Genomic DNA, 26,076 nt, shown 5'->3' on the forward strand with positions numbered 1-26,076 from the left:
TGGACCCATTTCCACATGCGATGGGAACTGCCTCTGTGCTGGGCGTCTGGGGGCTGCTAGCCTTCCAGGAGTGCCCAGACCTTCAAATCCTGGGCCCTAAGCCGTCCCTTATGAAGGGATTAGGTGAGAAGCGCTGGGACAGAGAGCAGTACCCACAGTGAGCACCCTGTGTGTGGAGCCACGCCCAGACACACACACACCTCGGCCACACACTTGTACCCAGACCCCTACGGTCCTGGGGCCAGTGGAGTCCACACCTCCCTTCACGATTTGATCAGCTTGAGAGCACAGGGACTCGGAGACACTGAGCATCCTGGGAGCCAGTGTGGGCACAGCAGGCCCAACCGGCTCCGGGGGGCACCTTGGTAATGCTGCAGGTGTGGCTGGTTGATCCCCTGTGGAGACAGTAAAGATTAAGAGGATCATAAGCTGCATCCAGCACTGCCCTGGGAGAAATCTCCCCAAGCCAGAGCCGCTGCTCTGAGGGGAAGTTGGGGCAGCTCCTGAGTTTAGACAGAGGGGCCAGGAGGCAGGAGCACAGAGAGGAGAGACAAGGAGACAGGGACAGAGGGAGAAGTAGAGATAAACAAGAGACGGGGGCACAGACAGAGAGACAGAGGATCAGAGAGGGAGGCAGAGGCTGGGCCCGGCTCAGCGATCCTGAGGCCTCTCTTAGGCAGGAAGGTGGAGGCTGCCCTGGGACCAGCCAGGACCAGGCCGACAGTGCCCATGAACTCCAACATGGCTGCAGCGGCTCCGGCAGCTGTGCCTGCCTCCAGGAAGGAGTCTCCAGGCAGGTGGGGCCTGGGGGAGGAGCTGACAGGTATGGCTTTCCTGGACATAGTAGGGTCTGGACCCTTGGAGAGTGGAGTGTGGGTCAGAGGTTTGCAGGGACCGTGAAAGGAGCTGGAGTGACTCAGACCGAGCCCCAAGGACTGTGGGCAAGTGTGAGGGAACCTGCTGGCAAACCCAGAATCCTAGAAACAGGGGGATCAGACAGGACAGCCGAGTGGATGGGGGAGGAAAGGAGAGAGAAGGGCCCTCAGGGGGTGGGAGCAGAGGTCCGTAGCAGTGGTGCCAAGATTGCTTTTTTGCCTGAGGGAGCCTGAAGCCACCTGCAGAGAGAGGGAACGGGAGGTGGGGCAGAGAGTGTCCTCTTGTTAAGAACTGGCCATGGAGAGAGAAGAGGGAGGAGGAGGGCTGAGGGGGTGTGATAAGTCAGACACTCTTCCAGATGGGAGAGACACAGGCGTGTCTAAAGGCGGGTGGGCAGGAATCTGAGGATGAGGAAGCAAGGAGGGCGTAGGGGCCCCTGAGGAGGTGGGAGGGGGGATTGACCAACCCTGGGCCAGTCCCTACCCAGCCCGGCTGCCCCTCAGGTGCAGGGCCCTCGCTCCAGTGCCGCGTGTGTGGGGACAGCAGCAGCGGGAAGCACTACGGCATCTACGCCTGCAACGGCTGCAGCGGCTTCTTCAAGAGGAGCGTGAGGCGGCGGCTCATCTACAGGTGAGGCAGGCAGCGCCCCGCCGCCCTCCAGCCCCTGAAGGTGCCTGGGAGGGATGGAGGGTGTTCAGGGAAGAAGGAGCTGTGGCAAACACGTCCGAAACCCACGGCCCAGGGCCTGGGCGGGACCCTGACTCCCTGGGGGTTCCCCTCCGCCCACAGGTGCCAGGTGGGGGCAGGGATGTGCCCGGTGGACAAGGCCCACCGCAACCAGTGCCAGGCCTGCCGGCTGAAGAAGTGCTTGCAGGCGGGCATGAACCAGGACGGTGAGTCGGGAGACCACCCGGAGAGGTGTGGCAGAAGAGAAGGGGGTGTGTGACCCGTGGGGCGTCCTGACCCTCCCTGTCTCCCCAGCCGTGCAGAATGAGCGCCAGCCACGAAGCACCGCCCAGGTCCGAATGGACCACGTGGAGTCAGACACGGAGCCCTGGCTGGAGCCCTTGGCGGCTCCCCCGACCCCAGCAGGGCCCAGCCCGCGGGGCCCTACACCGGTGTCTGCAGCCAGAGCCCTGGGGCCCCGGGCCCTCACACCTCCAGGCCACCACCATTTCATGGCCAGTCTGATAACGGCCGAAACCTGCACTAAGCTGGAGCCAGAGGATGGTAAGTGGGAGGATGGCTGAGCTCCCGGGTCCTGCCTTCATCCCACACCTGGGCCCCTGAGAAGCCCCTGCCGCCTACCTCGGAGCAGGGGCTGATGCACAGCCTCCTCCTCCAACAGCCGATGAGAATATTGATGTCACCAGCAATGATCCCGAGTTCCCCTCGTCCCCATACTCCTCCTCCTCCCCCTGTGGCCTGGACAGCATCCATGAGACGTCGGCTCGCCTCCTCTTCATGGCTGTCAAGTGGGCCAAGAACCTGCCCGTGTTCTCCAACCTGCCCTTCCGGGATCAGGTATACCCGTCAGGGGGCTCACAAGAGTCCACCGGGCTGGGGGCGCATATCTCCTCGTGCAGGTGATGATTGGTGGTGCACGCGGCTCGGGGATGGTGACGGCTGGGGACACCCATGCCTCAGAGTCAGTGATGGTCAGGGACACCAGTCTCAGGGATATGACTGCTGGGGGTGCTACATCCCTGGACAGCGATGATGGTCAGGGTCATCACCCAGGGGAAAGTGATGGCCAGGGACACACGGGGACCAGGGATTTGAAGACAATGTCTGTGCCCCTCTGGGCCTTCTTTCCTCCTAGACAAGACCTCAGGCCCTACAGATGCTCTGTTTGTCACAGGATGGTCTGCACACCCTAAACAGCATCAGTGGGCAAACCTGAGCTCCCTTGGAACACAAATGCCCCTGACTTCAGGGCTTGCATTTCAGCCCTGCCTCGTCTCTGCTAGGACACCCCTCTGGGCTTCTCATGAGCAAGAGGACCTGTCATGACAAATCCAGGAGAAGAGGCACACTGAGAGTCTGAGTCCTTAGCCAGTGGTTTGGATGAAGCAGATCAGAAGCCAGGCTGAGTCGGCTTAGGATGCCTAACTTAGGATGCTAGAGGGGAGTCCCTGAGGCTGCCCAGCTTCTCACAGCTCCAGGATTTCCTATGTGTTCCACTTGCAGCTTTGGATGGAGCCCACAGAATATCTTGCAGCTGAGGCATCTGGGCCAGATGGTGCCAAGTCCCAGAGCTCTGGACCCCTGGTTGATGTCAGGCAGAGGTCAGAATGTTCTGGGCACCCGGGACCAGCCCTTCGTTTCCTAGGACACCCGAGAAGGTGGCAGAGGTTCCAGGCTGAGCCAGAGGAGCTGTGTATCAGTCATAACACTCTCCCTCTCTCTGGGCACAGGTGATCCTGCTGGAAGAGGCATGGAGTGAACTTTTCCTCCTCGGAGCCATCCAGTGGTCTCTGCCCCTGGACAGCTGCCCACTGCTAGCCCCGCCTGAGGCCTCTGCTGGTGGCAGCTCTCAGGGCCGGCTGGCACTGGCCAGTGCAGAGACTCGAATCCTGCAGGAAACCATTTCAAGGTTCCGGGCACTGGCGGTGGACCCCACGGAGTTCGCCTGCATGAAGGCCCTGGTCCTCTTCAAACCAGGTAGCTGAGTCTTTGCCCAAGCCTTAGAGGAGAGTGGTTGGGGATGAGGAAGGGGAATTCTGGTGACTTCCTTCTGCCTCTCACTTTCCCTCCATGGCCCCACATAGACGCAGATGTGTGCAGACTTCTCCCCTGGGGGCAGGAGGGAATGGATGGCTGCACGGCTGGGCTCACGCCTCCTGAGGCCCTGGCTGACTGTGAGGGGGTCGGAGGGGCTGAGAGAGAAGCTCACTGCTGCTGCTTCTCTCCAGAAACGCGGGGCCTGAAGGATCCTGAGCATGTGGAGGCCTTGCAGGACCAGTCCCAGGTGATGCTGAGCCAGCACAGCAAGGCCCACCACCCCAGCCAGCCTGTGAGGTGACCTATGCACGTGCCTACCTGCCCATCTCTCCCTTCATCTCACCATCCCCCTGCCCACCTCTCTGACACCATCTCAGGGCTGCACTGTTTAGATGGCAAAAGGGTCTCAGTACAACCAGTCTGTGGCTGACACCTACTGAGTGCCAGGCACAGCACCAGGCCCGGAAGTAGGGACCAAAATGTGCATAAGGCAAACTTGCTGTCTCCTAGGGGTGCCCAGCACAGTGACCACATTGCAGTTGAGGGCTGGTCTTGAGGGCTGCATGTCTCTGCAGGAGACAGAGACCCACTGGGAGATGGGGTGCCAAGCAGAGCTGGAGGCAGGGCTGGACTTGGAGGAAGGATAAGATCTACAAGGAGAGAAATCATCATTCGCCAAGGCGGGGAGAGAGAGAGAGGCGAATATGCATATGTTCTTAGGTCAGGAGCCCAGTTTGGAAAGTATAAGAGATCGCTGCCACTGAGGAGGTGGCAGACTAAGCCAGAATGGCTCTCTGGCATTCAGCCTGTTCAGGCCAGCCAAAGGCCAAATCTGATTCGCTAGGCAGAGAGGAGCCACTGCAGGCTTTTGAGCAGGAGAGTGTTGTACACAGGGCTGGGCTTCATGCAGGGCCGTGGCAGTGAGTACAGAGCATCCAACCAGGGAGGGAAGCAGACATTGCCATCATCCAGGGGAGCCGTGGAGTTTCTGCTCTTTGGGAGTGGAAAGGCAATGAGAGTTGCGGGAGCCACTGGGAGTTGGGATGGGTCAGACTTGGCACTTGAGTAGATATAAGGAACGAGGGGAAGAAGCGCTATTTGGGAGACGAGGTAGTCAAGAAATAAAAAGGAAAGTCAGGAGGAAAAGAGTTTTGAGGGAACATGAGGCCTGTTGGAGGTGCAGCGGGACATCTGACAGGGATGCATTTGCACAAGCCATGTGCATGGACAATAGCCCTGCCCTGGCTGGGTTTGGAGGACAGTGGCTGCCAGCTGAGACTGTGGCTGCAGGGATAGTGGGGCAGGAGCCAGTGCTCTGGGACTGCCCGGCTTGCCCTGACACCAGCAGATCCAACGGAGCCTCAGCAAGATTGGATCACTTGGACTCCAGGCACCTATTGGCTATTTTAGACCATATTTTCTGCATTCTCTTGGGCCCCCAGCAGGTCTCTCTGAAGAAGTAAGCTAACACGGGCACCCCCGAAATCCCCTGTAATCTGAGAAATGATCAAAAGAAGAGGTAATTTTCTTTTAGAAAGAGTCAAAGGTATAAGGACTACACCCATCACACAGAAAGATTTCTGTTATTGGTGAGCATAGGTAGAATGTGTCCCTAAGGCTCAACACAGCACCCTAAGAACAGTCATCACAGACATTCAGGCACCAGCGGCCCTCCTTCACCAGGTTTCTGTTGGGCTCAGCTCCCAGAGATGTCTGGGCATATTGGTTTTGTGTCAAATTTCAAACTTCTGATTAACATTTCCTTTGCCACTCCTACTGGAGTTGGTTCAGTATCAACTACAGGCAGAAACTGAGTGCTGAGGAAGTCATTTGGGGTTCTCTAAGCCAGCGTATTTCAGTTTTTAAAAACTGCAACACCCAGGAAGAAATGCAATTTCCATCATAACCCAATAACATACAGACCCTGAAACAAAATTCCCCCAAATAATACCTGCCCTTACTTTGAATGATTGACTCTGATATTTCTGTTTAAATTATTTAAATTGTTTATTGTTTAAAAAGGCTGGTTGTGACCCACTTCCGGCAGTTTGAAAAACAATTTCTCTACTTGGCTTTATAGTTACTTCTTCCTGACACTGCTTAGATCAGAAAAGCAGAAGAAGGGAGGGGTGCACGACTGCTCAGTGCCACCAGCTTGGCTCTTATAAGAGAAAGAAAGCCCTTGGTTTGGCAAAACAAGTTCAGTAGGTCATTGGGAGGTGGGAAGACTTCCCTTAGACCTCCGTGGTAGAAGCTGAGTGTGGAGTTGCCCCACTTTGATGTGGCCTCCTTGACATTGGGCACTGACCCCAGCTGTCAGTCCTCCCACCCAAGGAGGGTCTAATGCCCCTCCCCGTCTCTTGTGGCTTCACCATCCACCTTCTCTGCACTGGGGACCCCTGCCTTGGCAAATGGTTCTTATTTAAAACTACAATGACTCCTTTTCTGGATGAGTATCTCAGCCACAAAAATTAAGTTTCGATTGCAGAACATTTTCACTAATGGCTAGCTATTCTGTCATCCTAGGTGGCTTACAGAGGGGAATTTATATATATATATATATATATATATATATATATATATATATATATATATATATATATATGTATATATATATATATATATTTTTTTTTTGGCCACGCCATGCGGCTTGTGGGATCTTGGTTCCCCAACCAGGGATTGAACCCATGCCCCATGAGTGAAAGCGTCAAGTCCTAACCACTTGACCACCAGGAAATTCCCAGGAATTTATATTCTTATTAACATATATGTGGTATTAATCATCATATAATTATAATCATTATATTCAATTAATAATATATTCACATGTACTATTAATATAAATAATTTCTCGGGCTTCCCTGGTGGCGCAGTGGTTGAGAGTCTACCTGCCGACGTGGGGGACACGGGTTCGTGCCCGGTCCGGGAGGATCCCACATGCCGTGGAGCCGCTGGGCCCGTGAGCCATGGCCACTGAGCCTGCGCGTCCGGAGCCTGTGCTCTGCAACGGGAGAGGCCACAACAGTGAGAGGCCCGCATACTGCCAAAAAAAAAAAAAAAAAAAAAAAATATATATATATATATATATATATATATATATATATAAAACTTCTGACTTTATAATCTTAACACATAATAAACAATATTTATTCACTATTTTCATCACACTCCTCAACTAAAGATTGGAGGAGGGCCACAGTGGGTCAGGGGTAGGTGAATGGGGCCTTTCCTCTAAGCTCTTCCTTACTCGCCCTGGGCACCAGTCATCTCTCCTCTCCTTCCCCTTCTGCCTCTCCTGGGATGGCACTATCCCTAGGACTCAGGCTCAGAAGCTGATAACCAAACTGATGGCATCCTCTATCCTGTTCAGGTTTGGGAAACTGCTCCTGCTCCTACCGGCTTTGAGGTTTATCACTTCCGAACGTGTTGAGCTCCTCTTTTTCCGCAAGACCATAGGGAATACTCCAATGGAGAAGCTCCTTTGTGATATGTTCAAAAACTAGTGGAGGTGGAAATAAAATGGGTGCAACCACTTTGGAAAACAATCTACTGAAGCTAAACATCTGCCTGCCCTTTGATTCAGCAACTGTACCCGTAGGTATGTGTACCTAGCAGAAATGTCCACCAAAAGATAGGACCAGAATGTTCGTAGCAGCTTTTTTCATAATAGCTCCAAACTGTACAATGACAATAGGATGGATTAATAAATTGTGGTACATTCATATAATGGAAAACAGCAATAAAAAGGAATGAACCATCAATATTATGTGGCAACATGGATAAATTTCACAGATGTAAACGTTGAACAAAAGCATCCAGGCACCAGTTCTGCTTATACAAAGTTCAAGAACAGGCAAGACTAACCAATGGTGGTAGAAGTTGGAATAGTGGTTACCTCCGCGGCAGGGGGTGGGGTTGATTGGAAAGGGGCCTGAGGGAGCCTTCTGATGTGCTAGAAATGTTCTTTATTTTGATCCGGGTGGTGGTTTCATAAATTTATCCATTCATAAAAATTAATTGAGCCATGCACTTAAGATTTGTGCAATTTACTGTATTGTTAGACCTCAAAAAAAAAGTGAAAAAACAAAAACAGGAAGACAATGTGGCCAAGGTTCTCCCTTTGAAGACGCTGAAAGAGTGAGTACAGGGTCTCGAATTCCATCTGGTTGCCACTCCGAGTCGTAGTCCAGGTGCCATGAAGCCAAGCCCAGTGAAAAATCTCCCAGAGGATTCAACAACCCAGCTTCTCTCTAGATGGCATCCCACCACCCCATGGCTTCTCCCCATCTTTCTCTTCCTCATCCTTCCTCACCTCTCCGTAAACAAAGGTGAGCTCCACGCAACACAACACAAGGCAGCCACAGGCACTTTTTGTGAAGGGGAATCTCCATCACTTCTTCTTTTTTTTTTTTTAAATAAATTTATTTATTTTATTTATTTAATTTTGGCTGTGTTGGGTCTTCATTGCTGTGCGAGGGCTTTCTCTAGTTGCGGCGAGCGGGGGCTACTCTTCATTGCGGTGTGCGGGCATCTCATTGCGGTGGCTTCTCTGGTTATGGAGCAGGGGCTCTAGGTGTGCGGGCTTCAGCTTCAGTAGTTGTGGCACGCAGGCTCAGTAGTTGTGGCTCGTGGGCTCTAGAGCGCAGGCTCAGTAGTTGTGGCGCAAGGGCTTAGTTGCCCCACGGCATGTGGGATCTTCCTGAACCAGGGATCGAACCCCTATCCCCTGCATTGGCAGGCGGATTCTTAACCACTGCACCACCAGGGAAGTCCCTCCATCACTTTAAAAAAATATAAATTTATTTATTTTATTTTTGGCTGTGTTGGTCTTCACTGCTGCGCTCCGGCTTTCTGTAGTTGCGGTGAGTGGGGGCTACTCTTCGTTGCGGTGCGCGGGCTTCTCATTGCAGTGGCTTCTCTTGTTGCAGAGCACGGGCTCTAGGCGCGCTGGCATGCAGGCCCCATAGTTGTGGCTCGCGGGCTCTAGAGCGCAGGCTCAGCAGTTGTGGCACACGGCCTTAGTTGCTCCGCAGCATGTGGGATCTTCCCGAACCAGGGCTTGAACCTGTGTCCCCTGCATTGGCAGGCGGATCCTTAACCACTGCACCACCAGGGAAGCCCCCCCACCCGCCCCGCCCCACCCCGCCCCGCATCACTTCTTAATTCCTTATGGAAAGATGAAGTTCAGACAAACCTCTTCCTTTTCAAAGACAGATCCAGAAGACCTAGAAAATAATAATTTAAAAAATATTAACATATCTCAGGCACTTGATACACCAGGCAGTGAACTGAGCACTGAATGTGTATTGTTATTTAACCCTCAGATTAATCTGACAAGGGGACCAGTCATCCCATTTATAGTTGAGAAAAGCTGAGGCTCAGAGAGGACGCAAACCTTGGTATGACTCCGCTTAACCCCGGCACTGTCTCTCCACCTTGCCCCTCCGCCCCTGCAATCAGCACAACAATTCCGTTGCATTTTCTTTTTTTTTTTTTTTTTTTTGCGGTACGCGGGCCTCTCACTGTTGTGGCCTCTCCCGTTGCGGGGCACAGGCTCCGGACGCGCAGGCTCAGCGGCCATGGCTCACGGGCCCAGCCGCTCCACGGCATGTGGGATCTTCCCAGACTGGGGCACGAACCCGTGTCCCCTGCATCGGCAGGTGGACTCCCAACCACTGCACCACCAGGGAAGCCCCCGTTGCATTTTCTGCCTTCAAAGAAGAAATGCTTAAAGCCGAGAAGAAAAAGGTCATGTGAGAAATCTGTGAAATCCTAGGGGTTCCCTGCCCTTTGGCCTGTATATGAATTCTCCTAGTTATCCAGAGATGTCTGGCCTTGATGGAGGAAGGATAGTTCAGAACACTCTGCTCTGGAAATGACAATAGCTTGACTGGTGCCCAGAGAAGAAAGAGTATGGCAAATACTGCCCAGCTTAAGCCCTTCCCACCTAAGCACTCAAACTATTCAAGACCCTTGATCTTCTATTTTTTTTTTTTTTGCGGTATGCGGGCCTCTCACTGTTGTGGCCTCTCCCGTTGCGGAGCACAGGCTCCGGACGCGCAGGCTCAGCAGCCATGGCTTACGGGCCCAGCCGCTCCGCGGCATGTGAGATCTTCCCGGACCTGGGCTCGAACCTGTGTCCCCTGCATCGGCAGGCGGACTCTCAACCACTGTGCCACCAGGGAAGCCCCGACCCTTGATCTTCTAAAAGCATCAGACTTGCCTCAGTTATTTGGGTCATTTAATGTCTATAATGCCATTATACTCTCCAATTCCCTATCCAAAGTTTTATCCGTAAGGTTTAAAGGCCTGAAGTCTTTAAACGTATAGAAAGCCTGAGCAAAGGCATGCTAGCAAGAAACATGGTTGAAATTTGACCAAATAGGCCCTGAACATTATCCTGAAGTCTTGCTTTGGGGAACATAAGGCTGCAAAGGCAGCCTGCTGAAGTTCACAGGCTAGTCTCTGGGAGGTGTGAGCACAGCAATTCTACATTGAGAAAGAGATTGGGATCTTCAGGAAGAAGTCTTGGAAAATTAGAGCAGGTACATAAGCTGAATTATCTGCTGCCAACCTGGCATCCATAGCCGCCCCCTGCCCCGCCCCTCTTAAGGTCTTGTCTTCATTGCAGAGATGCCAGGAGGTACATTTCCCAGGATCCCCTTCCCCTATGGTTTGCTAATGGAAGGGAGGCACTCACGTGAGATTTGTAAAGGAAATGAGGAGCCATTATTCTCTGGAGGCAGTTGCAGCCATGTGTGTGGGAACACGGAGATTTCACAGCAGCCTTCTTTAGAGTTGCAGGAGCTTCCCGGCAAGCTCTGGAGAACTTCAGAACTTTTGGTTCAGATCTGGTGGCTTTCTGGACCATCTGTGGGAGCTTTCTCTCATCTGTTTCCCCAGTTCTTCCAAAGTTTATGTTAAGCCCCTAATACCTATATTAAGTCCTTCACACCTGAAATATACTAAGTGGCCTCTGTTTTCCTAATACAGCTCTCAGTTGATCCCAAGATTTATTCAACCTTTTGCTGTAAATTGGCCCCATGAAATTCAAATGGGTTACAGCTCTGTTTCACTGCACTTAGGGCTCTTGCTAGGGGAGGGGATACTACCAAAACTCCTTTCAGCCCTCAACGCCAGAAATGTCTCTGGCTATGAAATATACAGAGGAAGACCCTGTGGTACTATCTGGGCCTTTCTTTTCAACTGCAGTTTTCAGATTTGTGAGACACTTCTCCTCTGCCCTTAAGGGAGTATTTAAAGGTAGGAAGGGCAGAGAAAGACTCAAAGGTGCCAAGAAGCACCCATTCAAATTAATAAATATAATCTGATAGGGGAACCCAGATATTGTGGATGACTAGTCTCCATCTGGTGGACACCATTGGTTTTCCCCACTAGGATGCAAGCTCCACGGGGGCAGGAGCTTTGTTCACCAATGTACCTCCGCCACCTAGGACAGTGCCCGTGGGTGTGGGTGCTCAGTCAATACTTGCTGAATGAATGGCCACACAGAACTGAGAAGTGACATACTCCTCGGAGTCCGAGATGCCTCACAAGATTCAACAGATGTTACATGTGTCTTATCCATATTCATGGTTATGTTCCTGGCTCTAAGATGCTGTACTGCTATCCAATCTAGGAGACAGAACAAGTTTTTAAAAAGCAAAGCTCTAGTCTGCATCTCCTTACAGATTTCTACTCTTTATAATCAGAAAGGTTTGTTGTGGATCCAGTAATCACAGGGGCAACTTTTAAAAGTGGCATTACTAGGTTTTATTTAGCCAATTAAGGAAATCTTAGTCCACTATTTTGTTGTAATGTGAATTTAATGCAAAATGTAAATGTAAACTTGATGTAAAAAGAAATGTGAAGGATGGTCTCAGAATTTTAAAAATTGAATAAATTTGACATTAGGGGAAAATTGATCACATTTTTTTTCAATTCCACCTTACACTTGGTTTGGCATTTGAAAACCCCTGATCTCATTCAGGCCTCTCATCCAAAAGGTAAGTGTGGGCACCTTTTGTTAGGTGCTGAGGATCTAAGAGTCAGCAAGATAGGCTCTTTTCTTGCCTTGGGAAGCTAACATCAAAGTTTTTTGATGCCACAAATACTGGGAGCTGTCGAGAAAACAAGACATCTAAGCCAGTTCAAGGGGGAAGAGGACATTTCCAAGTAGAACTGCTTTTTACACTGAGACCTGAGAGTCAGTAAGAGTTATCCGGAGAAGTAAACCTGGGGGAGAGACCACATTCCAGACAGAGGGCAAATGACTTTCCCAAAGTCATGCAGTGCAGGGCAGAACAAAAAGGATACACTAGGGCCTTCTATTAGCAGCTATTGCTACTTCTTCATGGCCTTTTTGGTGAGGATCCTCAATGTAGATTTATTGCCTTTCCTGCCCGCCTACCTCTAAATTGATTAAATGAAGTCTTGACAGCTTAGCATCCATTACAGAAAACTCACAGCTTGAATCTCACCTTCACTTGAACTCTACTGAGTTCCAATAATTACCACCTCTGTACTTTGAAAATTTGGGGGCTCAGTCCTTTCCTTAAAAAAAAATCACTTTAACAAAAATCATTGCTCTTCCTTGGGTTCAGGTTGGAGTGAGTTGGGGTGGGAGCCAGGATGGCCAGAAAACAAACCACACGTATTGCTGCTTCTGGAAGCTTTGTTCTTTAATGAGCCATGGAGTGATCTGTTCATCAAGCTGCTCTTGTGTAGCCATACAGTGCATATTTTGAGTGACACAAACTCTACTTTATACAAATGATGTCCCCCTCCCTCCCGCCAAAAAAAGATGAAAAAAAAAAAAGGAAATCACAAAGTGCCTGTTGATTGCATCAGGAATGTAATCAGTTCTGTGGGTGAGACAAATCATTCTTCGTATAGAATTATTCTGTTAAACAGTAAAATGATATTATATTTCACAGGATATGTCCTTTTACAATACATAGTCTTTTATAAATTTACACTCAGCATACTTATAAATTACTTTCAATCCATTAAAATAATATAATACTAATCTGTAGTCCACACCTTTCCCTTAGTAAATACAATTACTTTTTCAAAAGGTGCAACTTTTATATGACCTAACAGGGCTGATAAATAGGCATTAAGTATGGATGGAGAGCAAGGTAATAGACCCCTTGGTGGGGCTTTTGAAAAGTTTCAACCAAGAGACCAACAAGACCTAAAAGATCCACCTCCACAATCACTGTTTTGCTCTTTACCACCAAATCAAATGCGGGAGTGGTTCCAGAGAAAAGTGGTTAACAGTATTTTAGGGGCACAGAAAGACAGAGGACTCCCACAAATACCAAGGAATTTTACTACAAGGCTAGCGTGGTTTTGGGGGACAGTGCCAACTGTCACAAAATTATGGGTAGACAAACACATCTGTCAACACAGAATGATGTTGTCCAGCTCCCCACCAAGGGGGAGAAAATAGGGAGAGAGAAGGACGAGCAAAGCCGTCTGGACTTTGTTTCTTCTTAAAACTCTCTTAGCTTTAAACATGTCCTGAGAATACTTTCTTCTCTCTGGTTCACCAAAGTGCTTGTGAAAGGTACACATTCATTATAGTTAAAAAACCATGGCCCACAGGCACTAAGGTGGGCCTGCAGAACCTTGCTGGACCTCCTCTCTTCAGCATGCTTCTGGAACCCTCTGTCTTTGACAGTGAAAACAATCTTATTGTTGTCGTGATGGAAGACAGAAGTCTCCACTAACCCCCCAGCAAGGTAAGAGCTGTAGCTGGTTTCCAAAGCATGAGAAGGTGGGGCTCTTGTATCCCATCCCCTAACCTCAGCTCCCTCTGCCTCTGCAAGGTTCATACTGAGCTGTATCTCCTTTGTCTTTCAGAAGCCGAGAGTGGCAAAATAATTAAAATGGCAGGAAGTATAAAGCGCATTACAAACTCAGCATGTCACCTTCCTAAATCCTTCCTGTATTTGCTTCACTTTGTGATACACAAGGCACACTTCTCTGCTTCCATTACATTTTCCATGATAAGGGATACGTTGGCTTTAATTGGGAGAGTTAAAAATCAAGGCTGTGTTTGGGGCTGGGAACGTGTGATAAGCAGAGAATGCTCTGCATTTTAGAGTATGGGCTTCAAATGAGGGGCTGTCCCACTGCTGCCATGCAGGGATTTCCTTTGAGGCATTTGAGATCAAAGAAAATGAGCAGAGAAGCAATAGGAAACACAAATTTGACACATAGTAAGGTTAAATATCTCAATCATAAGTGATTGTAATGCAGCAGCGGTCCCCACCCTTTTTGGCACCAGGGACTGGTTTCGTGGGAGACAACTTTTCCACGGACAGGGGGCGGTGGGGAGGGGAGATGGTTCAGGCGGTGATGCGAGCGATGGGGAGCGGCTGTAAATACAGATGAAGCTTTACTCGCTCACCCCGCCACTCACCTCCTGCTGTGCAGCCCAGTTCCTAACAGGCCGCAAGACCGGTACCGGTCTGCAGCCCAGGGATTGGGGACCCCTGGTAATACAGCATCGCCTTGTGGTAACATAACTTTAACCACGGGGAGGACCAGTTAACATCAGAGGGAAGGAGATACAGCATTTGGTTCTGACAGTTTTTTAGAGTTATGGCTTCATCTCTTTCCCAGGCCAACAATGCCTGTTATGTTATGAGAACAACGGCTTGCTTTCCTTCAAAGGGAGGGTCCCACATTTGCTCTCCATTCTTATAATTGCGTGGATCTCCCTACCCCCACCCTCCATTCTGGCAGCTTGTTAAATGACTAGAAATCCACAAATCTAGCAACTGAAAAACAAATATTTATTAAATTTTATCCAATTTCAGGTTTTAGGTCCCTGAGAAAAATTATAAAGTCTCTTAACATCCATCGCCTGGTTCCTATAAAGTGACCTATATGAGTAGTTTTTTAACTGCCAAAAACTTACTTTGCAAAACAACAGCAACAAAACAAAAACTCCACAAAGATTCAGAGGGGAGGCCACGTGCCAAGATGTGTTTCCCAGGCCATTTCCGTGGGCCAAAGAAAACTATTCAACAGGGCTAATCTCTTTTTTTTTTGTATGCTATTTAAACAACGTTCTGGAGCAAGTGGAGAGTAGTAGTTAGTGCCAGCTGAAAACCACCCTCCCAAGAATAATGGGACAGACTGTGCCTGGCACGGGGACTGGGGCACCCACGATGACACACCATGCTGAGGGGTTGGGTTTTACTCTAGGAGACTCTCAAATTCAGATTTTTAAAGGCTTTATCTTTGTTACTCCTCAGGACAGCATGAACAAGGTGGCAGATGTTTGCAGGATATAAAATCTAACATTTACTTACTAACCATCATCATTCTGGAGATTTAAAAAGATTCCTTTCCTGGGGTCATTTCTGAACCCAAACCAGAGAGAGGTAAGCCTCCTGCTACCTGTAGCTGCCACTCAGAATGATGTTCCATGTCTGGCCTCTGGGGCTCAACAATAACCAAGGAGGCAGTGGCATGAGGTTCAGTGTTGTGTAACAGGAGAGACTCTGCCTTAACAAAAGTCTTAATATTTCTATAACTTCACATCAAATAAGTATGAAAAGGAAGAATAACCAAAATTCAGGTTACAGATGGTAAAGGCTCTTTTTTAGAACAGTGCATGTGGTAGTTAGACAAGATGCATTTAGTAACTTTAAAAAAACATTTTCACATACTTATCTCAAGAAAGGGTATCATGTTTCATTTTCCATATATTATAAATAGGCAAAAACAGATTTCTAATCCCACAAATGCTAAGAAGCTTAAAATGCTTTCATAACTCAGGTATATGGAGACACCCAGTGGTGAGAAAAATGGTCTGACTTTTCCCTCAACCCAGGGGTGAGTGGCTCTCACCATCACGTCCAATGGCCCCTAATCTGTGGGAAGAAATTCCATGGGGAGCAAGGTAGCATAAGGTTAAAAAGAAATATGCATACTATACATATATGTATTTACAGTAAACTTCAGTAACCAGAATATTAACAAAAATAGCTTCAAGTAGTCCTTGTTTTTTTTTTTTTTTTCATCTATTTAATACTGATGGTCTGAGGAAAAGAAGATAAAAGTTAGATGGGTCATATTAAAAACTTTTCTCTTTTTTTTTTGGCAGCTTTCTGTAACACTTATTCATGCAGTGCTGTGTGTGAATGTTTGGGCAGAAGTGATTAAATGGTCACATTATTTGTCTGAGCTCATGGTGGAAATCCACCAGCAGATAAATAGGTTCATAAACGATCTTCAGTTTAATCTATACAAAGAGAAAAGCCTGGATGAAACCCTCATGTTTAGGGTTCACCATGTCTCTGGGACATTTAAAAAATATTAGAGGAACCTGATCCTAGAATCAGGAGCTATAAGAACAGTATAGCTACTGAAATTTCGGGCCATGCAATATATTTGGCAGGAACTAACCAGGAGTTAAACCAGCATTGATTATTACGACATCAAACATCATCAAAAGCAAAACATGTATTCTCCTCTTCACTGTGTAACCACAGATGTCTGAGACATGCTCTGATGGCTTAATGGAGACAACTGCTTTTTCACTTTCCCCAGAATATAACATGGAGTGTTTTTCAAAAATCTTAAAATAGAGGGCTTAGGCTTTTTGTTTATAAATCCTTGGAAAAAAATTATATTCTACCCCAGCTCCTAACTATCCCAAAATAAACCCAAAGGATTTCACTTTAATGGTTAAGAAAGATTTATATGTTTTCTTCAAATGTCAGAAATCAGTGGGTCCCTTCAGCCCACAATGTCCCCCCAGTTCCACACTCACGTCTGGGAAGGGAAAAGAGGAGGGAGGAGAGGCAACTACAAAGACCTCCACAACTGACCCAAATCCCCAGGCCCTGGTTGCTTTATTTAGTCAAATCTCTAGTCAAATACAGCAGCCAAGGCACAACTGGCACCATCCCTAGCAGGCTTCAAAGAGGCCTTTCCGCTCCAGCAGGAGGACCAGGAATTCAGCACACAAGGTCTTGGTTGTATGCTTAGGCGAGAGGCAGGACCACAATTAGGATGAATATTGTGGACCAGGTGGAGGCCCCAAAGATGAGATGTAGCCATGAAGGGACAACACATCTGCCAGTTCAGACCATAAACTCATTATTTCCAAAGAGAGCTAGCTGTTGGGTAGAGCTGCAGTCTGGGTCCACAGTTTTCCTGCGGCCAGACACAACTGTCCCCTCTGGGGTCTCTTTGGTTTTCTGAGGTGAGTTTTTCACATTCTTTAATTTTTGTTTGCCCTTTTCAGGGTTGAAGGTTCCTCTGCTGATGAATTGAGGCTTGTCTTCTAGAGGCTTGGTCTGGCCCAATGGCCCTTCCATTCCCAGGGCCTCGCCAGCTGAGGAAGCTCGGTAGAATGGAGATTTGGAATAAATTTGAAATCGTCTTCTGGTCCCATGAGAAGATGCAGTGCTAGACGAACATAAAGAAGAGACTGAAGAGTCCACTGAATCCAGTGAGCCTTGCTGCTTTTTTAGCTGCTTCCGCAACTTGCCTGAAGGTTCAGACTTGCCAGCTGCCTTCAGGGAGATAAGGGCTAAGCTTCTCTCTAAAGCAAGAAAGAGACCGAGGCTGTAAATGACAGTTCCCTCTGAAACAAATCATCGTGTGATGAAGAGGTGTCACTGTTCACATGTGAAAGTGGGTGGGCTAAGATCTGGAGGGTCCAGTTTGACCTACTTTGTGCACAGACACAACTCGAGAAGAGCTCTCACCACCCATTTCTACACCACCCATATCGTTTCAGAATCAACCCCAAGGAAGTCTGGAGTTGGACTATGGCATCAGAAGAGGCCTACAACCGTCCCTATCATTTAAAAAACTGCCAGGATATGTAGTCAATTCCACATCTCGCTGAAACACGCCAGGCAGTTAAAGACCTTGTTTGGTACAGTCCCATCTCACAGCAGGACTCAGCTCCTGCTACCCACCCTTAGAAAATGGATCATGGGTCAGTAAGACACAGAAGCTGTGACTGTTGCCTTTTCTCCGTGGTAAATATAGAGAAAACATTAAATTGCAAAAGTAATGCCTTACATTGAAGGCTTGGTCTGATGAACAATTTATATAGAAGCTTCACAAAATCGGTATATTTCAACTCTTTAGGACTTTGTCACTTTTTCATGTAAACTCAAGGCTTTCTTGAAAGGGACTTTGTCTTCACTTGGGCATCTTTATTCCTTCTTTGCAAAACAAATCTGGAGTCTTTGGTCTAACATGTTCATTTACCTGATTTCTCAGCGATGGCACCTTCAGACTCAATATTCAAATTTTCAGAGCTATCAGCAGTCCCTATGGAGGCCTCAGACTCAAGGGTTTCATCATCAGAGGCACGGGGTTCCAGTACAAGCATCTCAAAAGTTAGCTCTTCCCTGTTAAGATACAATCAAGAAACGCATTAGCATTTGATAAGAAACGAAGGAAGACAGCAGGAAAAAAGACCTTCCGTGAAGATCAGGAATTGAGGTAGCAAAAACAGTCACATTTCTTACTGTTCCCTTCCAGGGTGGCGATAAGGACCTGAAAGCACAGTCACAGTGAAGGCTAAAGACAGCAAAGGCTGTGGGACCTATAACAGGGCTACGCATGAGGTAGAGAAAGATGCTGAAGCTACAAGACCTTCTGGTAAAATGAACTCTGGGCTGCTAATCAGGAGGGGATTCTAAACTCACTCTAAACTCATTCATAACATATCAGGAAAGTACTTTCCTCTCTCTGGACCTCAACTTTCTCATCCACAAAACAAAGAGATTAAACCAGATAGTCTCTAGGATTCCTTAAACTATTTTCTACAAAATTTTATTCGCTGGTTACAGACTATACCCTCTACCTTGACCAAGGAGAGACCTCTAGATCTCCTAGATGAAGTAAAATACTGATTGACCTTTTCTGTCCTTTGAAGCCTTTGCCATCTCCACTTAAGAGTATTCTCTACACCTCCTCATCAGTCACCCACCTACCTCTCAGTCACGCCCCCTCATTCCCTGAAGTCTTTGGTACTTGGCTCCTAATCTCACTTTCTCACTACCTCCTGACACCACCCTGATCTATTTCAATCCACATCTTTGTGAAAGCTCACATTAATACTCTAAAACCAAAGTTCCTTTACGTCTGCAACTCCTAACAACCTCTCCTCCACTTTATATAGGCAATTTTCTCCAATGGGCAGATCCTAGAGTTTGTCAATCCAATCCTCCACTCTGTCCACAATCTCCTTATCCTTCCAACTGTACTCCGTTTTTCATCAAGTCTCCTCCCCTTCAGAGCCCTTGTAGCTTCTTTTCCACTCTACCTAGCTTTAAATTATTCATCCTTTAATACCTCCAACATCTAGCTTGAGATTCATGGACAATCTTTTCAAGGACAGTCTCACCAGCAACTCATTACTGCATTTACAACTGTCATAAGCAGTGTGCATTCACACCTCTAAGACTAGGCTCATACGTTTTCCTTTCTCTGGAAAGACTTTTCACCTTCCTAGCAAATTCCTATTCACCCGTCAATACTTCCAATGCCATTTTCATCAAAGCTGAATTAGGTCCTCTTTTCAGATCATTTTTATATCAAATAGCTAGCCCCTGGTCAAAGTAGACCACTTTTGCCTTACCATGTTCAGCACACCTGAGCCCTAGCTGCCTTTTTTAGCTTGCCCAAATTCTAGATTCAATCCTGACAGGCAAAAAGTACTTTAATAGACTCATAACCTCTCATGAATCAAGCTCTCAGACCTAGGATTCTGGGATCCTGGGAACTCAGGAACAAAAATCCCCTTAAAACATAAGAGTCATCATTGTCAACCAAAACCACTACACAGTACCTTCAGGGAGAACCATGGGATGTTCACATTATCCCCAAGATATAGGGATACCCACTCCTGCTCCAGTGATGGTAGAGGTCACAGAGTGGCTTATTTGTCACCTAAATTGCAACCAATTTCCCTACCTAGTATCCCAGCACCCACTAGAGTTGCTGCCTTACCCTAACCAGCCAGTTGCTGGCCCCATGGCTATATTGATCTTCAGATAATAACCTTCTTTTATGGAGTTCTGAATAATCTTAGCCTGGGAATCCTTATTCCTCCTTTTTAAGACAAATCTGTTCACCAAGGCTGGTGACCTGTTAGGGATCTTAGCTAAGACTGACATACCCTGTCCCAGTCAGCATCTCCAGAATCATCACTGTAGCAGCTTCAGTTTGGTCTCCCAGCTCACAGAGCATCCTTCCTTGAGGTGACAACTTTCACACTGCTACCTGAGTACAGGCAACATGTCTTTGTCATCTCCACATGCCCTATATCACCTAACCTAGTGCTTGACTCACAATAAGGAAGAATAAAAAAAGGATAGAAGGAAGGAAATGAAAACAGATAACTAGTTGCTCCCTTTCCCCCTGGAAACTCACTTTTCTTTCTGCAGGTTCTCAATCTGCTCAGTCAGGACTCTCTCCTCCTGCTGCATAGCTGCTTGCTGCTGTTCTGTGATGTCAGCCTCCAGCGCTGCCTCACTAGTCAAGGTCTCTTCTGGGACATCAGACATGGAGGGCAACCGAACTACAACAGGAGAGGACGGGCATGGATAGTTTCCTCGACGAAGACGCCCCTTCCCCTGCAAAGAAAAATATATGTTAAAAGGTAAATTGAGTGACTGATCAGTTTTACCTGGCCCAGTTAGGATAACAAGTGTACTACTTCCATCACACCTGGTGAATGGTAGGAAGAAGCAGAAACATTCTGCAAGACCTAAGATATTTAGTGAGATACCATCCATTGAACACATTTAGGTTAAGCATTTTCTTGCAAGAGCACTGGAAAATGGGTATGTTGGTGGGTAGGAGTGTAAGAATACACTGTGTACTGAGACAAGATTCTTCTTTTAATCTAAGCTGCATCCCCTCCAAACTAAATATCCACACATGGCTCTTTAAATTAATTAATTAAAATAAAACGGGGGGTAAGGGGGGCAGGGATAAATTGGGAGATTAGGATTGACACTACTATATATAAAGTAGATAACTAATAAGGACCTCCTGTATAGCACAGGAAACTCTACTCAATACTCCGTAATGGCCTGCATGGGAAAAGAATCTAAAAATGTGGATATATGTATGTGTATAACTGACTCACTTTGTTGTATACCTGAAACTAACACAACATTGTAAATCAACTGTACTCCAATAAAATTTTTTTAAAAATTAAATAGAAGTAAAAATTTAGTTCTGCGTTAACACTAGCCAGATTTCAAAAGCTCAACAGCCACAGGTGGTTAGTGACTACCATATTGAACAGTGCAGATGTAGAACATTTCCATCATCGAAGAAAGTTCTGATGGACAACACTGCTCTATAACTTTAACCTTGGAATATATAATCTGTCTAGGAAGACTATAGAAACAGGTCCTAAAACTCAGTTTTACTTTTTTTAAAAAGTCATTTATATATTACAGGGTGTTAGTGAGAGATATTCTCTAAGAACAACTCAAGAAACTTCTTTCTTGAGATCAGAGGGAGAAAAAAAATCTCATTGTTTTAATTGGTTACCTTGCACAGAACTTTCACTTCTGATAATGGCAGACTAGGTATTTAAAATTAAACCTCCTACTGAGAACAACTGGACCAAACATAAAAAACCCAACATATTCTTGAAGGCACCAGAGAGCTAACAAGGTAGACCAAGATGAGGCTAGCCCAGCATTCAGGGTTAATTTAAATTTAAGAAGAGGTGGATGAGAGTCTGAGCAGAGCTTTTGACAGACTACAGCAGGAGTCAGCAAATTATGGCCCCTGGGTCAAATCTGTCCTTGTGCCTGATTTTGTAAATAAAGCTTTACTGAAATGCCTTCATGCTCATTAATTCATGCACTGTCTATGGCTCTTCTGCAGAATAATGGTAGCACTGATGGTTGCAAGAGATTGTATGGTCCACAACGCCTCAAGTATTTACTCTCTGGTCCTTTACAGAAAATGTTTGCCAACCCCTGGGGTAAAGAATAATAGTCCAGACCCAGGCAAGGGTGTGGGTTGCAGTCTGGTTTGAGTGTGGGCTCCATCCCCATCCATGCCTGATGCTGGGACCCCTAAGGTTTGCATCCTAGGTATAAGTGTAAATTGAAATTATTACGGTCCTTGCAGATACTGCAGCCTAGCTTCAAGTCATTTGAATGGTTCAGAAAACTGTAATCCCTAAAACTGGATTAAAGTAACCCCAGTTTGCTAGTGCCCTAGGACCTGGCAGAAGAAATGAAAACACTATCTGGAGGAAAGTAACATCATCTCAGGTTTCAAAATATTTTTACAAATAATTTTTAAAAATACTATGTCTCACACACAATAAAAGGCAACCAAGCACAAAAGGAGACAAGACAATGTAAATGAAAACCAGTAAAAACAACAGAAACCTTCAATGACACCAGATATTGTTGCTCTCAGAACAGACTTAAAATAGCCATGCTGAAAGAGATAGAAAGACACAGTTGAAATAGTGGACCAGAAGTTAGGTCAGAAGAAAATACAAAGAATCAAGCAGAGAAAACAAAACAAAACAAAAAATTTTCTAGAAAAATTCAGAAAAGTTGATAGAAGAACACAATAAAAAGATCTACCATATATAAAAAGAGTACCAGGAGAGAAGAGAGATCCTGTAGAAGAAATAATAAAAAGATATTGGCAGAACATTTTTCAAAACTAATTAAAGATATCAACCTACCGACTAAAGAAAGCCTTTGACCTCTAGGAAAGATAAATAAAAAGAAGTCCATACCTAGAGACAGCTGCTAAAAATTAAAGGCAAAAGAAAATCTTAAAAGCACTCAAAAAAAAAAAAAAAGTACCTGCAACAAAGAAGCAACTATTTGATTCAAAGCTTACTTTTTAACAGAAACAATTTAAGTCAGAAAACAATAAATGGTATTTTCAAAAGAGGAAAGGAAAAAGTAACTGCCAATCTAGAATTCTATACATCACAAAAACAAACTTCAAGAATGAAGTTGAAATAAAGACATTTTCAGACATACTAAGACAGGAAATCTGTCACCAGCATATCTGCACTAAAGGAAGGGCAGACAGAAAATGACCCAAGAAGAAAAGTCAGGGAGGAAGAAATGAAGAGCAATGAAAACGGTAAATATGTAAGTCTAAAAGAATTTGCATAAAACATAAGAATAATGTGTTGAATTTAAAATACACAGGTAATTAAAAACATAACAACAACATCAACTACATCATATAATAGCTAAAGCATATTAAAGTCCTTGCACTATCTGGGAAAAAAATAAAAGTATCAATTAACAAACTTTGATAAACCACAAATTTATGTTGTAATCTTTAGGTTGACTACTAAAAGAAGAGTAAAAAAGTATAAAACTTCAAAACTAACAAAGGAAAAAAATGGAATAATAGAAAGTAGCCAAAAGAAAAAGGCAAGAATGAACCAAAAAAGGAAAGAAAGAAAAGAAACATATGTCAGGTAAGAAAAATTAAAAGCACAAAATAAAATAGTAGATTTAAATCCAAATATATCAGTGATTACATTAAATTAAGTAGATTAAATGCTCTAGTTAAAATCTGAAGATTATCAGACTGTATTAAAAAAAGAAAACCCAACTATATTAAGTTTACAAAGCACGCATATAAAACATTCAGAATTCAGAAAGGCTGAAAGTAAAAAGATTGGTGTAAAAGACTTACCATGTCAGCACAGAGAAAACAAGTGTGTACACACCAATCAGTAAAGTCATAGAACTGAACAACTTAATAAACATAAGTGATATAACAGACATACATAGAATTCACGATCTAACTACAGAATACTCATTATTTTAAAGCACATACAGCAAGACAATACATTTCTAAGGGTTCAAATAGTTTATCTGACCTTTAAATTAATTTAAAATAAGTTTTCTGATAGTGCAGTTACAAAGAGAAAACTAAAAATCCCTATGTATGCAGAATTTAAGAAAGACTTCTATGAATAAAGACGATATGGTACATATATGAAATCATGCCATTTGCAGCAACATGGATAGACCTAGAGATTATCATACTAAGTGAAGTAAGTCAGAAAGAGAAAGACAAATACCGTATTATATCACTTATATGTGGAATCTAAAATATGACACAAATGAACTTATCTACGAAACAGAAACAGACTCACAGACACAGAGAACAGACTTGTGGTTGCCAAGGTGGAGGGAGGAAACAAGGTGGAGGGAGGAAAGGGAGAGATGGATTGGGAGTTTTGGATTAGCAGATGCAAACTATCAATATTATATATAAAATGGATAAACAATAAGGTCCTACTGTATAGCACAGGGAACTATATTCAGTATCCTGTGATAAACCATAATGGAAAAGAATATGAAAATAATGTATATATATGTATAAATGAGTCACTTTGCTGTACAGCAGAAATTAACACAACATTGTAAATCAAATATACTTGAATAAAATTAAAAAAAGAAATAAGACTTCTAAAACACTCATAGCCCAGCCAAAGAAGAAATCACAATGAAAATTTTAAAATTCTTTAAACAGTAATATCAAAATCTATGGGATACAGTTTAACTCTGCCTATATTAAAGTTATAGCCTTATATGCATATATTAGAAAAAAAGAAAAGTTAAAAATTAAAGAGGTAAGTATCTATTTCAGGAAACTAGATAAAGAACAACAAAATAAACTCAAGGAGAAAAAAGAAAATAAACAGTAAATAAACATTAGAAAAAAGAGGACCAAAGCCAAAATGTTGCTCTTTGAAAAGACTAATAAAAGATTTTAAACTCTGGCAAAATTGGTAAGAGAAAAAGAATTTACAAATAACCAAAGGCGGGAATGAAAGGGGGATATCACTAAAAATCTAGTAGACATGAAAAGGATAAGAGGCTACTATGAACAACTTTATGTCAATAAATCTGAAATTTTATACAAAGTGGAGAAATTTCTACAAAAATCCAAGTAATTAATACTGTCAAAAAATAAAAAATGTGATTAATCTTATAAACTGAATCTATAAATAAAACCTTTACAGAGAGAAAACTGGAAGCCTACATGATTTCACTAGTAAATAAGAAGAAATAACACACAAATTCTTCCACAGAATTAAAAATAAGGGCTACTCTCCAACTCATTCTTAGAGGCCAGCATAAGCTTCATACCAAAACATAAGGACATTAAAAGGAAAGTCTATTATAGGACAATTTTAGTCATAAACAGGGGTGTAAAAATTCTAAACAACATACTATAAATCAAATCAAGCAATATATAAGGAGAATATTACATCATGACTAAGTTGGATTTATTGTACTAGTATAATGATTCAGAAATTCACTCATTGTAAAATGTCAAAACAATAAAATTAAAAAGTCTCATGCACACCTCAATACATGCAGTAAAGGCATTTCATAAAATTCAATACTAAATCACAATTACAACTCTTAGAAAACCAGGAATAGAAGGGTACATATTTAATCTCATCAAGCATCTATAAAAAATTCTATAGCAAACATCATACTTAGTGGTAAAAGGCTGAACACTTTCCCTTTGAGACTGGGAACATGCCAAGAATGATCCCTATCACCACTTCCTTTCAACATAGCATTGAAGGTTCTAGCTAGCATAAGAAAAAGAAATAAAAGGCAGAAGGATTATGAAAGAACAAATGAAACTATCATTATTCATGAACAATATGACTGTAGAGGTAGGAAATCCAAAGGAATGCACAGAAAAATTGTTAGAATAAGTGGAAAAATACCAAAATCAATTGTATTTTTATTTAACAAGCAACAAACAGAATACAAAAATTTTAAAATAACATTTATAATTGTATTAAAATTATTAAAATCCTAGTAACAATTCAAATAATTCAAAAGATGTGTAAGGTATCTATATACAAAACTATAAAACAATTTTGAGAGGAATTAATGATCTACATGAATGGAGAGATATATCATGTTCACGGATGGGAACAATCAATATTGTAAAAATATCAATTCTCCCTAAAGTGATCTCTAAATTCAATGCAATCTCAATAAAAATCCCAAGACAATTTTTGTGAAGCTGATTCTATAATTTATATGGCAATACTGTATACAGAGCCAAGAATAGTCAAAACACTATTGAAGAAGGAGGTAGGATGACTTGTTCTAGCAGACATGTTTAGAAAGCTATAGTAATTAAAATAGTGGTGTTGGTACAAAGTCAAAATAGAGAGCCTAGAGAGCCACACATATATAGACTCTTGAGTGATCACAAAAGGGGAACTTCAGAGCAGTATGGAAAGGATGCTTTTTTAAATAAACAGTGCTGGAAAAACTGGATACCCATGTGGAAACATAAAGACCACTCCCTATACTATACCACATACAAAAATTGTTTCCAGGTTGATTATATATCTAAATATGAAAGGCAAAACAATAAAGCTTTTAGAAGATAATAAAGATTATCTTCATAACTTCAGGTAGTAAA

General features: G+C 44.5%; 2 protein-coding genes across 8 annotated transcripts in view; one reads left to right on the plus strand and one right to left on the minus strand.

The window, feature by feature from the left end:
• Positions 1 to 741: 741 nt before the first annotated feature.
• NR2E3 (nuclear receptor subfamily 2 group E member 3) lies at positions 742 to 7,103 on the plus strand (the record flags this gene model as incomplete). Its single annotated transcript, XM_081228414.1, has 8 exons — positions 742 to 823; positions 1,380 to 1,506; positions 1,666 to 1,769; positions 1,858 to 2,106; positions 2,225 to 2,400; positions 3,294 to 3,540; positions 3,792 to 3,897; positions 6,971 to 7,103. The coding sequence occupies 8 exons, from the start codon at positions 742 to 744 to the stop codon at positions 7,101 to 7,103; spliced, it is 1,224 nt and encodes a 407-aa protein (XP_081084540.1).
• Positions 7,104 to 14,382: 7,279 nt separating this feature from the next.
• MYO9A (myosin IXA) overlaps positions 14,383 to 26,076 on the minus strand; it is a 284,585-nt gene continuing 272,891 nt past the window's right edge. For all 7 annotated transcript variants that reach the window (XM_081228009.1, XM_081228011.1, XM_081228012.1 and 4 more), the window contains 3 exons: positions 20,023 to 20,225; positions 17,851 to 17,993; positions 14,383 to 17,170 (listed from right to left, as the gene is read on the minus strand). In XM_081228009.1, the coding sequence (XP_081084135.1) occupies positions 16,707 to 17,170; positions 17,851 to 17,993; positions 20,023 to 20,225 (810 nt within the window). In that variant the 3' untranslated portion in view covers positions 14,383 to 16,706. The remainder of the gene's footprint in view (positions 17,171 to 17,850; positions 17,994 to 20,022; positions 20,226 to 26,076) is intronic.

The sequence above is a fragment of the Mesoplodon bidens genome (genome assembly GCF_964165515.1).
Source record: "Mesoplodon bidens genome assembly, chromosome: 3".
Classification (NCBI taxonomy): domain Eukaryota; kingdom Metazoa; phylum Chordata; class Mammalia; order Artiodactyla; family Ziphiidae; genus Mesoplodon; species Mesoplodon bidens.